At 40.1% G+C, this 13,088-nt stretch overlaps 1 protein-coding gene across 10 annotated transcripts in view; it reads left to right on the top strand.

Annotated features, from left to right (window-relative positions):
• SMAP1 (small ArfGAP 1) overlaps positions 1–13,088 on the top strand; it is a 124,177-nt gene that overhangs the window by 28,918 nt on the left and 82,171 nt on the right. For 9 of the 10 annotated variants that reach the window (XM_036317545.1, XM_036317546.1, XM_036317543.1 and 6 more), the window contains one exon: positions 2,694–2,827. The exons of the other annotated variant lie outside the window; for it this stretch is intronic. In XM_036317545.1, coding sequence (XP_036173438.1) covers positions 2,694–2,827 — 134 coding nt within the window. The remainder of the gene's footprint in view (positions 1–2,693; positions 2,828–13,088) is intronic. 10 annotated transcript variants of the gene reach the window in all.

The following is a 13,088-nucleotide window of genomic DNA, read 5'->3' as shown; positions in this document are numbered from 1 at the left end:
TTTAGAGGTTCCTAAGATATGATAGCTATATTCCTAAGAAAGAGGCATTGACAAAATTACATTATTATTTAATTTGGTCAAAAGTGATTAGGACTAAAGTTTTCCATAAGTGATAGCAATTTTTTTCCTTTTAGCAACTAATGAAATGGTTTTTATATCATTCAGTTGTTTAAAACTTAAAACATCACCTAACATCTATGTATATAAAAGTCTAAGTAACTGTCTGACCGGTAGCTATGATGTGCAATGACCACCTGGGGGCAGACACTCAATGCAGGAGCTGCTGAGCAGCGGTGACTTGCCAGTGGCGGTTCTCGGGTGACGCACACTGGAACCAGAGAGGAGGGAGCCTGATTCCAGTGTGCGTCACCCGAGAACCATCCTCTTGCAATCCGGGACCCCTCGGGGGATGCCGGAGAGCCGGTTTTGGGCTCGATCCCTGCAGGCCAGGCCGAGGGACCCCACCTGCCGGAGGGACCCCTCTCACTCTCCAGACGCCCTTCCAGCTGCACCTCTCACTCTGCAGATGCCCTTCAAGCCACAGGGCTGTCCCAAGCGCAGTCTGCCGGGGAGGAACCACGGGAGGTTGGCTCCAGGGCGTGTCTGGCCCATCTTGCCCAGTCCCTCCCTGCTCTGCTGGCCACCTTCTAATTAATTTCCTTTCAATGTGTACAAATCCATGCACCAGAGCACTAGTTCAATTATATTTAGTTTTTGCTCAATAGTAATGTCCCATTTTTTTTTTGTTACTGCTAGCATTATTATTGTACATGTTCTTTATATATATTTATCCCTGTATAACCTTTGGTTATTGTAAAAATGCACCACTGTATTGTGTGCTAAGCTTTTTACCTGCATTGATAGTCCTGACATTATGCAAATGATGCTTTCTGCTTAATTCAATCAGTTATTACATGAGGAACACTGCTCTAGAGAAAAGTCACCATTCGTATTTTGCTCTGCTCCCTTAGCAGATATTCTGAGGGAGTTCATTCTATTTTATGAATAAAAATGAAGACACACTTGAAATGCCTTGAAAATCTTTTGTTTTCCCATTCTTGATTCATTGCCTTTTTGGGAATTGTTTTTGAGGAAAGTTAAGATATACTTGTTTTACAGATCAATATAGAAACTTCTCTAGAGGAGAAAAAGTATTGTATTTTGATTTTCCAAATTTCTTAATATGACACTAACTTATATGTTAAGTTGTGCTTTAAAATGTTCAACATATTTTTCACACAAGCCTCATCTAAGTAATGGAGGCCAGCCAATCCTAACTGTTTATAGGTGAGAACCTTGTTCTCAGTGTGTTCCCTGCCCAGTGTAATTTATACAGCTCAAAGGTGGCAGAGTAGGTTGACAGCACAAAGTCTTTTGGCCTCGAATTTATTTTGACACTGTTAGCAATGAAACAAATATTTAAATAGAGCATGTCCCAGATGTTTGTCACTTTTTAGGTGTCATTTCTAAATTTAAAAGTAGGATATTTTAGCATAAATTGTATATGCATAACCTATCACCTAAGGAATTTGGGAGAGTATATTTAGTTTTACTGCATCATAATTACTAGTTTTAATCTCATTTTTTAGATTGACTCTGACCTTCATATAAAAAGTATGTGCTTAAAACAGAAGTCTAAATTTTTTTTAAAGCTTGATTTTTTTATCCATATCTCTTACTGTATATGTTTTTATAGTTAAACTAGAGGTCCGATGCACAAAATTTGTGCAAGGGGCTCAGCCCTTGTAGCCCCGGCTGCCTCAGCCGGCCCTCACAGCTCCGGCTTCATCCGGAAGGTCGTCCGATGGTTGTTCTGCTCTTCCATCTAATTAGCATATTAGCTCTTTATTATATAGGATGATTCATATAAATCTGTTAGTATAAGCCTCTGACTATTTGACACAATTTCCAGATATTTTTATTTTTCCATTTTTACTTTGTTATACAGGGAATATGTAAAAATAGTCATAAGAACATTTAAACTTAGGAAGAAAAAACATTCAAAGGTATGAAGAATAGTAAAGCTTCTATTCTTGTATACTTATGTGAGTTTCTCTACTGTGTTTTCCGAATTTTTTGACCATGATCCAAAGAACTAACATTTTATAGCACATCTTACTTCATCTGTTAAGTTTTTAAATCTCAGGGTCATATTGGAGATTCATCTGATATAAGGCTTCTGGAGCCAATCCTTGTTTCTCACACTTGCCAACACTTAATAGATTAAATATATTCTGTAAATTACCCATTCATATCTTTCTGTCCATTTTTTTATTAGGTTGGTTATTCTTACTAATTTCTAAGGTTTATTTTTAAAAATCTCTTTGATTTTTATTTGTTAGTAATCTTTTAAGAACTTACTTTTTACTGTGAGATGTTACTACTCCTGGTTCAAATATGTGGAATGCAAAACTGTTCACATGAATTGATTAGATTTGGGGGAAAGTTTCTAGTAAAGCAAAATTAGTAAACTCATTAAGGTTCTTGAAGGTTGATTTGTAACCTTTCAGTACAGCCAACACACATGTGTTCTTATCAATCTGCTGCTGGTGTCATTTGAAAATTTGAGCATGTAAATTCTGTAAGCCTTCATTATTATTGTATTAAAAAACACAGAATGATGTTTATGTGCTGTAATGATATTTATTTTAGTTTTTCATATTTGCTTTTCTTTGTTTCTTCTCCCTAATTAGGTCCCCGATGGGCTTCCTGGAATATTGGTGTGTTTATTTGCATCAGATGTGCTGGGATACATAGAAATCTTGGGGTTCATATATCCAGGGTCAAGTCAGTCAACCTAGACCAATGGACACCAGAACAGATACAGGTAAACATTTTCTTATGATAAATTATTAAAAATAATTGAAGTGAATTTAAAATCTTTAATTCTTCTTGCATTTAAGGATTTATATTGAAACTAAAGGCCTGGTGCAAGAATTGGTGCACAGGTGGGGGCCGGCCGGGGGGAAGGGCCATAGGTGGTTGGCCAGCTGGCCCCACCCCCAGTTGGGGTGGGGGGCTGATTGGGAGTGGGGCCAGCAAGGGGAGGGGCCACAGGCGGTTGGCTGGCCGCCCGGTCCCCTGGTCAAACTCCCGGTTGAACTCCCGGTCAAACTCCTGGTCGAGGGGACAATTTGCATATTAGCCTTTTATTACATAGGATGGCCCTGGTTGTTGTGGCTCAATGGTAGTGTGTTGACCTGCACACTCTAGGGTCATCGGTTCCATTCCAGGTGAAGGGCACATGCCTGGGTTGCAGGTCTGATATCTTCCCACCCTCAAGGCCCACGTGGGAGGCAGCCAATTGATCAGTCGATGTGTCTTTCTCACATCGATTTTTTTCTCTCTCTTCCCTCCCCCCTTCCCCCCCTCCTTCCTCATCCACTCTTCCACTCTTTCTAAAAAATCGATGGAAAAAATATCCTCACACCTTGAGTGAGGATTTAAAAAAATAGATTGAAATGTAGTGGGTTGAAATAGTACATACCACATTTAAAATATGTGTTATTTGAATTGTCAGTGGCAGTGTTTTTTTCTTCTTGGGACTGTAGTAAAGCCAGTTTATATAATCTATTTTTATCTAAAATGTTGATTTGGAAGTATTTAAAAAATGAATTCCTTTTCCTTGTGTTGATGAAATTTGCCCTCATAATTCCATAGTCTGTTTTGTTTTCCTGTCAGTAGGGGGAGCCTGTGTAAAGATAAAGAATAAACCACCTCTAGCATAAAAACTGAGTATTTCCCTTCTGTAGAGAGGTGTTCTTGATTTTCACAGGGCCTAATAGTTAGAAGGCAGCCCTCTTAGCAGATGTTCTAATTACTGATCTGGACTTGTTTTGAATGGTTTAGCTTTGTTAGAGATAAGTTTGTAATTTTAAGGGTTTGCCATTTTTCCAGTATGACAGTCTTAAATTCTCAAAATCATAACTTCTAATCCTTAAAGTTGATTGCTGGTGTAAAAACGATGATTTCTACTGGTTTTATTTTATAATTCACAGTGAAATTATACTACTTTTTCTTATAACCTTTTCAAAGTACTTTAAGTTAGTATGAAGACTAAATACACAAATATATGTAGTTGAACCTTAGTAATATACAGTCCTCCCATCAGAAAAAAGACCAAAAATAACACAAAAATTGGCAGGAATGGGGTGAGGTAAGAGTAGAAAGAATAGAATACTCTGGGGAGTGGGTTATTTTAAAAAAGATATGGTAATTTGTTTAAAGAAAGTAAAACTTCTATATTGAAGACATATTTATACCAGAGCAGATTCTAGAGCAGGGGTGGGCAAACTTTTTGACTCGAGGGCCACAATGGGTTCTTAAACTGGACCGGAGGGCCGGAACAAAAGCATGGATGGAGTGTTTGTGTGAACTAATATAAATTCAAAGTAAACATCATTACATAAAAGGGTACGGTCTTTTTTTTCAATAGTTTTATTCATTTCAAACGGGCTGGATCCGGCCCGCGGGCTGTAGTTTGCCCACGGCTGTGAGGTAGCAAAGAATTAAATATGTAAAAAAAAATAATCTTAAAAGTACTCAACGGAAAAAAAAAAAAGAGTAGAGATCATCAGGCTATAAAGGCAAGCATAATTTATTTAGTTCCGTTTTAAATAAAGTTTTGAGCTTTTTACTGGCTAGGGCATAAAAGAAAATATTATACTTTATGTGTTTTCAAGATCCTTGAGGAGAAAATTGACCTGTTATATCAAGGAAGCAGAGCTTTATGAACATTTCACATACGTTAATGTTCTTTTTTTGTTAATCCTCACCTGAGGATATTTTTCCATTGGTGTTTTAAAGAGTAGAACGGGGGTGGGAGAGGGAGAGAGAGATCGATTGGTTGCCTCCCACACGTGCCCCCACTGGGCCAGGCATCGAACCTGCAACCCAGGTACCAGGAATTGAACCTGTGACCCTTTGGTGCTCAGGCTGATATTCTAACCATTGAGTAATACTTGCCAGGGCAAGTTAATGTTCTTATTAATATTTCTGTAGTAATTGTGATAACAGATTTCATTACATTGTTTCTTAAAGTTGTCTTTAAGAAAATGTGAAGTATAGCTTGAAAATGTAACTTGGTGTTTGTAATGAGTAATGGAGGTAAAAAGCATTCAAAACCCGAGTGTATTTATTGTCTTTTTAATGGTTTATTCCATACCAAGGACAAAACATAAAATCCCCGGACAATTCAGTTCTCCAGAAATAATATTTTTCTCAACTAGGGTGTTGAAAGGAGTTGAATAGCTATTCTTTCCATATAGCTTAGAGCAGAACTTCCCAATCAGAGGGCTGCAGTTTACTGATTTTCCGTGGAATAGGTTACAGGTATACCACAAAATACTACTGTATTATTAAAAATGTAGGGATTTTGAAAACAATTATTAAGTAATATACAGTCTTTGAAATTGTATTTGAACACTAGTCATATGGTTCTGTCAACTTCCTGAAATAATTATTATTTTGGAATGTAAGATTTTGGTTAGTACTTGCCACCAGAGAATGCTCTGCATGGCTTCATATACCACAGAGCTCCTCTTCCAGGTGTTCTTTGATGAGAAATGTGGTTAGGATGTACTTATTTTTAAAAAAAATCACATTAGTAGACAATAAGTTTTACTTAAAAAAAAAAAAGAAAAGAATAGAGAAGTCTAATCACACAGATAGGTATCCAGTATTCTTTGTAAGTAAAGCCCAAGTTGTTCCTTAAAAATTATCCTGGAACTTCTGTGCAGTATAGATGACCCCAAGGTTCTATACCGTAGAGCACAATCTTTATTTTAGTCTAGAAAATTTCAAGGCAACTGATTCTAAAAAGACAATAGAACAAAGTGATTAAGAAAGTTTTTCCTAGACTGCCAGAGTTAGACCTGTGTAGTTAGAGGTAGATACTTCCTGTGTCTGTTTCTTCATTTGTGAAATGGGAATAGTAATAGTGCCTACTTCTGTCGGTTGCTGTGAGGATCAAATTAATATTGGTAAGGCATTTAGAATAGAACCTGGCATATTTTAAACACTCAATAATGTTAACTTGTCAGTTATTAGTAGTATTAGTCCATTTGTTTATTATGTATAAAACCCTCACTATTGCTGCCTTGAATATCTTTCCAATCTTGAGCAGTTTAGCTTTCTAACAAATCTTTTGTGATGAATTGGTTGCTAAATGTAGTACTGAGTAAATAAATAGATTCATTGTGTGATATTATTGAGTGTAAATGAATATTTGTGAAAAATAATTTATTTTTAGTAGTATTGGATGTGAAGGCATTTTGAGATGAATAGTCAGATAATCATATCAGTTGTCTATTGAGGTTGCTCCTTATTTAGATTTAAGCATATTTCCTGTGGTGGAGATAATATTTCATAAAATCCAACTCTATTTATACCATGGCATTTTGTTTTTAAAAATTGAGGTGTAGTAATAGAACAGTTTACAGATATAAGTGAGTTTTATATGTTTTGGCAAATGTCAATACTGTGTCACCTCCAGCCCATTGAAGATATACAGAGCATGTCCATCACCCTAGAAAGTTTCTTTGTGCTAGTTTCTAGTCAAGTCCCTCAGGTGCAACCACTACACTAATTTCTATACTCTTAGGTTGCTATATATTGGCATTTTTGTCTTTTGGAGTTGGTTTTTATTAACTCTCTTAATTCACATTGTGGGAAGTAAAGATTAAATGTGACTTAGTGCTCCTTATTCCTATGATATTTTATAAGAATTTCCTTGTCATAAAAAATGCTTGGGCAGTATTTATTTGTAGAAGAGAAATACTTTTACTGCATATAGTTTGCCCCTATGTCTTCCCCTCCCACCACCCCAACATTTCATGAAAATAATGTTTCAAAGATGATACTTAATTTTGGTTAGTTGTTTTCTTTAGGTCTTTTATTAATTAATGTGGAAATGTGATTTAATCTCTGAGCCCAGTTGAGCTATTAAATAAAAACGTTATTTTTTGTGCGACTCTGTAAAATGTAACTACTTAAGTTTTGCCTCAAGATTTCCTATCAGTTGGTGTTATATGTATAACATATATATATAGATGTTGTTTGTGTGAAAGTAAGTTTTTAGGGCTTGTACCATATCATAGCTGTGTTAGAATTACTGTATGCTTATTTTTAATAAAAAATAAGTTATCTACCAAAACTTATTTTAATTTTTATTAGCATTTAAATGCAGTTTACTCACCTTAAATTTTAATCAAAAATTTTTTTTAAATGTGGTTCATGGTCAGATTAAATGTCTTTATTAGATTTATTATTAGGTGCTTCTCATTTTTTTGGAAAGGACTGATTTTTTTTTTTTTTTAAATATATTTTATTGATTTTTTACAGAGAGGAAGGGAGAGAGATAGATAGTTAGAAACATCGATGAGAGAGAAACATCGCTCAGCTGCCTCCTGCACATCTCCCACTGGGGATGTGCCCGCAACCCAGGTACATGCCCTTGACCGGAATCGAACCCGGGACCCTTCGGTCCGCAGGCCGACGCTCTATCCACTGAGCCAAACTGGTTTCGGTGGATTTTTTAATACTTTTATAAATACTAGAGCTTTAATTTTGTTTTGTACTGGTTCATTAACCCCAAGTCTTTTCATTTTTCCTCATTGTTTAACAACTTGTATTTATTCATTTTCATTGCCTATATTGAGGAGTTAAAATGAAGAGTATTTTTATTGTAGAGAAATGTTACTTGTGGTCTCCAGTTTCTTAGCTCATTTTGTGTAGAGTCTCATAAATATTGCTGCCAAATAAAACTTCTTGGTGAGACTTTGTCCATTATTGCAAGTATACTTCATATTAACTTTTGGACCACTTTTAATGCATTGTGTATCTATAAATCTTTTAGTAATCTTCTCTTACAGGCTCTTTGTTTATTACTTATGAGTGTCACTTACTGATATAGTACTTAGTGTTTTCTTGGGAACACCAAGGCCATACAACTAAAATTCATTCATTTAAACTTTTAAAATATATATATATATTTATTGATTTCAGAGAGAAAGGGAGAGGGACAGAGAGATAGAAACCTCAATGATAAGGGAAAGTCATTGATCGGCTGCCTTCTGCATGCCCCACACTGGGGAATCAAACCCACAACCTGGGCATGTGCCCTTGACTGGAATCGAACTGGGGACTCTTTAGTCCGCAGGCTGACACTCTAACCCAGGGGTGGGCAAACTTTTTGACTGGAGGGCCACAATGGGTTCTTTTTTTTTTTTAAAATATACTTTATTGATTTTTTACAGAGAGGAAGGGAGAGAGAGAGAGAGATTTTTTACAGAGAGGAAGGGAGAGAGAGAGAGAGTCAGAAACATCGATGAGAGAGAAACATCGATCAGCTGCCTCCTGCACATCTCCCACTGGGGATGTGCCCGCAACCCAGGTACATGCCCTTGACCGGAATCGAACCCGGGACCCCTCAGTCCGCAGGCCGACACTCCATCCACTGAGCCAAACCGGTTTCGGCCACAGTGGGTTCTTAAATTGGACCGGAGGGCCGGAACAAAAGCATGGATGGAGTGTTTGTGTGTACTAATATAAATTCAAAGTAAACATCATTACATAAAAGGTTACGGTCTTTTTTTTTTTAGTTTTATTCATTTCAAACGGGCCGGATCCGGCCCGCGGGCCGTAGTTTGCCCACGGCTGCTCTAACCACTGAGCAAAACCAGCTAGGGCCATTCATTTATAAAATATATTTTGGGGATATTTACATTTGTAATTGTCCAGTTTCTTTAGGCATATGATTTTCCTTAGTGAACTTGTCTTCAACATTTTATAGGCGTTTTTTTAAAAATATATTTTATTGACTTTTTACAGAGAGGAAGGGAGATAGAGAGTTAGAAACATCTATGAAAGAGAAACATCGATCAGCCGCCTCCCGCACACCTCCCACTGGGGATGTGCCCGCAACCAAGGCACATGCCCCTGACTGGAATCGAACCCGGGACCCTTCAGTCCGCAGGCCAACACTCTATCCACTGAGCCAAACCGGCCACGGCTTTATAGGCGTTTTTACTCCCTCTTTCCATATCTTTATCATTTTGCTTTAGCTTTGACTACATTTTGGACTAGAAGGGGTTTTTTTTGTTTGTTTTAAAAATATGCTTTTATTGATTTTAGGAAGGGCGAGGGGTAGAGAAATAGAAACATTGATGAGAGAGAAACATATCGATTGGCTGCCTCCTGCATGTCCCTTACTGGGGATCGAGCCCACAACCCTGGCATGTGACTTGACCGTAATCGAACCAGTAACCTCTTGGTTCATGGCTCATTGCTCAACCACTGAGCCAAACCAGCTCAGCCAGAAGGAAAGGTTTTTTTAAACCCTGCTCATTTTACTTCGTTGTTTATATTCTAACAAAAGAATAGAAACATTCTTCCCTCTCATTTTTTTTTCTACTCCTACCTCTGAGTGTTTTTGCTTTGACTTCCTGCTGTTTGCTCTCTTGTTTTAGGGGTAAGGTGGGGAGATGGTGTTGGTTGCTAGTTTCTCTACCTTTATTTTCATCCTCAGCCTTCTTTCTTGTTTTTCTACCTAATTAAAAAATTTAATGCACTTGGATGCATCTTTAATCTCTTTTTTCTTTGAAATATGTTGCATCACCCATCCCTTCCATAAAGAAGTCTCTCTCAATACCCTCTTTCCCTTAACATACAGTTCTTGACTCTGTTATACTTGTCTATTCATTTGTTTGCTTGTTCAGCGAGTAAGCAATTTTTAAGTACTCACATTGTGCCAACCATTATCTTGCAGTGGTCGGCAAACTCATTAGTCAACAGAGCCAAATATCAACAGTACAACGATTGAAATTTCTTTTGAGAGCCAAATTTTTTAAACTTAAACTATATAGGTAGGTACATTGTTATTAACTTAACTAGAGGCCCGGTGCACAAAAATTTGTGCACTGGAGGGGGGGGTCCCTCAGCCCAGCTTGCCCCCTATCACATACTGGGAGCCCTAGGAGATGTCCTACTACCTGCTCCCTGCTCCCCTTGGGGAGTGGGCCTAAGCCACAGTCTGGCCTCCCTTTGTGGGAGTTGACCGGGCTGATCAGGGGAAGGCCGCAGCCCCATCACCTCACTGTTGCAGCCACTGCCAGTCACAGCAGCCACCAAGGTGTTTTCATCAACACGGACTCCAGTCCCTTTACCATGAAAAAATGACAGCTTTCTTTAGGCATTTTCAAGAAGTGTCTTTCATAGGATATGACCTTCCTTCCTTCCTTCCTTCCTTCCTTCCTTCCTTCCTTCCTTCCTTCCTTCCTTCCTTCCTTCCTTCTTCCCTCCCTCCTCCTCCCTCCTCCTCCTCCCTCCCTCCTCCCTCCCTCCCTCCCTCCCTCCTCCTCACCTGAGGATATGTTTCCATTGATTTTTAGAGAATGTGGAAGAGAAAGGGAAAGACAGAGAGAAACATCAAAGTGAGAGGAACACTTTGATTGGTTGCCTCCTGCATGAGGAACCTGCAACCTAGGTACATGCCCTTGGTCAGAATTGAACCCAGAATCTGCGTTGGGCAGGCTGAGGCATTACCCACTGAGCCAAACCAGCTAGGGCAGGATATGACATTTCTTAACCCTCCAGCAGCAGACCTTCCTTTTTGTCTCCAGGAGTGTAGTAAAAAAAACCCTAGATTACCTATTTGGACTCTCATTACCCAAGTTACTAAGAATATTACCAGTGGCATACAGGGAGCTTAGCCAATCAGCAGTCAGAAAAGGTGTTTCTTCTGTAGTTCACACCAATTGCTGGTATGGCCCCTGCCCGGGCCTAACGCCTCTGGCGAGTCATTAGCCCTGGGCCGGGGCACCCCCAGCTTCCCGCCGCTGCCACCATCAATGATCGCTGGCTGACTCCTCCTTGGCCCAAGCTTAAAGCCTCAGGCCAAGTTGTTAGACCTGGGCTGCCATCAATGATCGCTGGCTCAATGATCGCTGGCTGGCTCCTCCCTGGCCCAAGCCTAAAGCCTCAGGCCGAGGGTTTAGGCCTGGACCTGGGCACCCCCAGCTCCCCGCCGCCGATCGCTGACTGGCTCCGCCCCAGTTCCCCGCCAAAGCCGCCATCAACGATCGCTGGCTGGCTCCACCCCAGTCCAAGCCTAAAGCCTCTGGCTGAGGTGTTAGGCCTGGGCCGGACCCTCCCCCCCCCCCTCCATGCTCCCCGCCATCAACAATCGTTGGCTGTCTCCTCCCTGACCCAGGCCTAACGCCTCAGGCTGAGGGTTTAGGCCTGGGCTGGGGCACCCCCAGCTCCCTGCAGCCGCCGCCATCAACAATCGCTGGCTCATGATCGCTGGCTGGCTCCACCCCGGTTCCCCGCCGCAACTGCCATCAAGGATCCCTGGCTGGCTCACCCGTCCCAGGCCTAAAGCCTCTGGCGGAGGCTTTAGGCCTGGGCCGGGGCACCCCCAACTCCCCGCCACCGATTGCTGGCTGGCTCCTCCCCGGCCCAAGCCTAAAGCCTCTGGCCGAGGTGTTAGGCCTGGGCCGGGGCACCCCCAGCTCCCTGCCGCTGCCGCCATCAAGCATAGCTGGCTGGCTCCGCCCGGTTCCCCGCCGCTGCCACCATCAATGATCGCTGGCTGGCTCCTCTCTGGCCCAAGCCTAAAGCCTCTGGCCGAGGCGTTAGGCCTGGGCCGGGGCACCCCCAGCTCCCCGCAGCCGATCGCTGGCTGGCTCCGCCCAGGCCCCAGCCTAAGGCCTCAATCTGAGGCTTGGGGCTGACATATGCAAATTAGCCATCATCTTGGCTGTCGATTAATTTGCATATCTTGCTGATTAGCCAATGGGAAGGGTAGCGGTCATACGGCTAATTACCATGTTTCTCTTTTATTAGATAGGATTAGGATACTCCTAAGGCTTAGGAAGAGCCACACTCAAGGGGCCAAAGAGCCGCATGTGGCTCGTGAGCCGCAGTTTGCCGAGGACGGTAGGGACTAGCTCTTGTCTTCCTTTAGCAGTTGAATTCCTTAAGCAAGGTCTTTACCTGAATTTTCATTTCTTCACCTTACTTTTCTTTCTACTAACTAATTTTTATTCCCATCATTCTGCTATGTTTGCGCTCACGGAGAACACTAGTTATCCCTAATGGCCAAATGCAACTCTCCATCCTCCTTCCTGCTTTATTTGAACCACTACTGTCTTGAGCTTTCTCTTTATAAAAGATGCTAAAGTTATTATCCTGCATCTTTTATTTTGTTTATTTAGTTTCTGGGGTTTTTGTTGTTGTTTTTTATTATGTTTCTACTTTTCCCTCTTACTGGAGATTTTCTACGGTTTTATCTTTATCTCTTTTGCCCTTCTGTCTTTCTCCACAGAAAAACTCATTTACTGTCACACATTCAGTTGTTATGTTTTTGTGGACATGGGTTTTCCCTCTCGTTCCAGTAGTGACTTCTGCCATGAGTTTCAGTTCTTTTTTTAAGGTTGCCTCTTGGAGACTTTTGTTCATGGATTTACCATTCTTAAGAAACCTTGGATATCCTTAGCATGAAGTAATTGGTAGTTTTCTCAGGCATCCATTTTATGTGCATGTTCTATGAGGCTGGAGTTAGCCAGTTAGGTTGATTCTATGGCACTGAAATTTGAATATGACTTTACATTTTTTACTTATTTTTGTATATTCAGTAACTCTTGTGAAGTAATTATAAATCTTATTGCTTTATGAAAAATGCTTGGCAATTAAGCAAAGACAGCTAGATGTTAATGCAATGATAGGAGTTAAGAGAAAGGAATAAATATGACCACATGTGGATGGTGTGTATGTGTGTGTGTGATAACATTATGCATTTGAGTAGATTAAAGAATAGAATATCAGAATTAACTGTTGCTTTATGGAAGTATCAACAAAACCTCTGTATGTTCCATATGGAAACAGGAAAAAGAATTTATGAAATTGTTTCATTGTGAGAAATTCTGGCTCCAGTCATAGTTATTAATGGTAGATGTTGGTTTACTTGCGACTTGACAAATCTAGGATGTAGATAATTATCTGGTTGTCTAGACTTTCTTATTTTTAATGTCATTGTTCCAGTTAATATTAAAAGCTTGTAGTGTTCTGTGGTTTTTCTTTCTTTCTTG

The sequence above is a fragment of the Myotis myotis genome, unplaced genomic scaffold (genome assembly GCF_014108235.1).
Source record: "Myotis myotis isolate mMyoMyo1 unplaced genomic scaffold, mMyoMyo1.p scaffold_m19_p_7, whole genome shotgun sequence".
Taxonomy (NCBI): domain Eukaryota; kingdom Metazoa; phylum Chordata; class Mammalia; order Chiroptera; family Vespertilionidae; genus Myotis; species Myotis myotis.
This window is presented reverse-complemented; position numbering and strand designations above follow the sequence as displayed.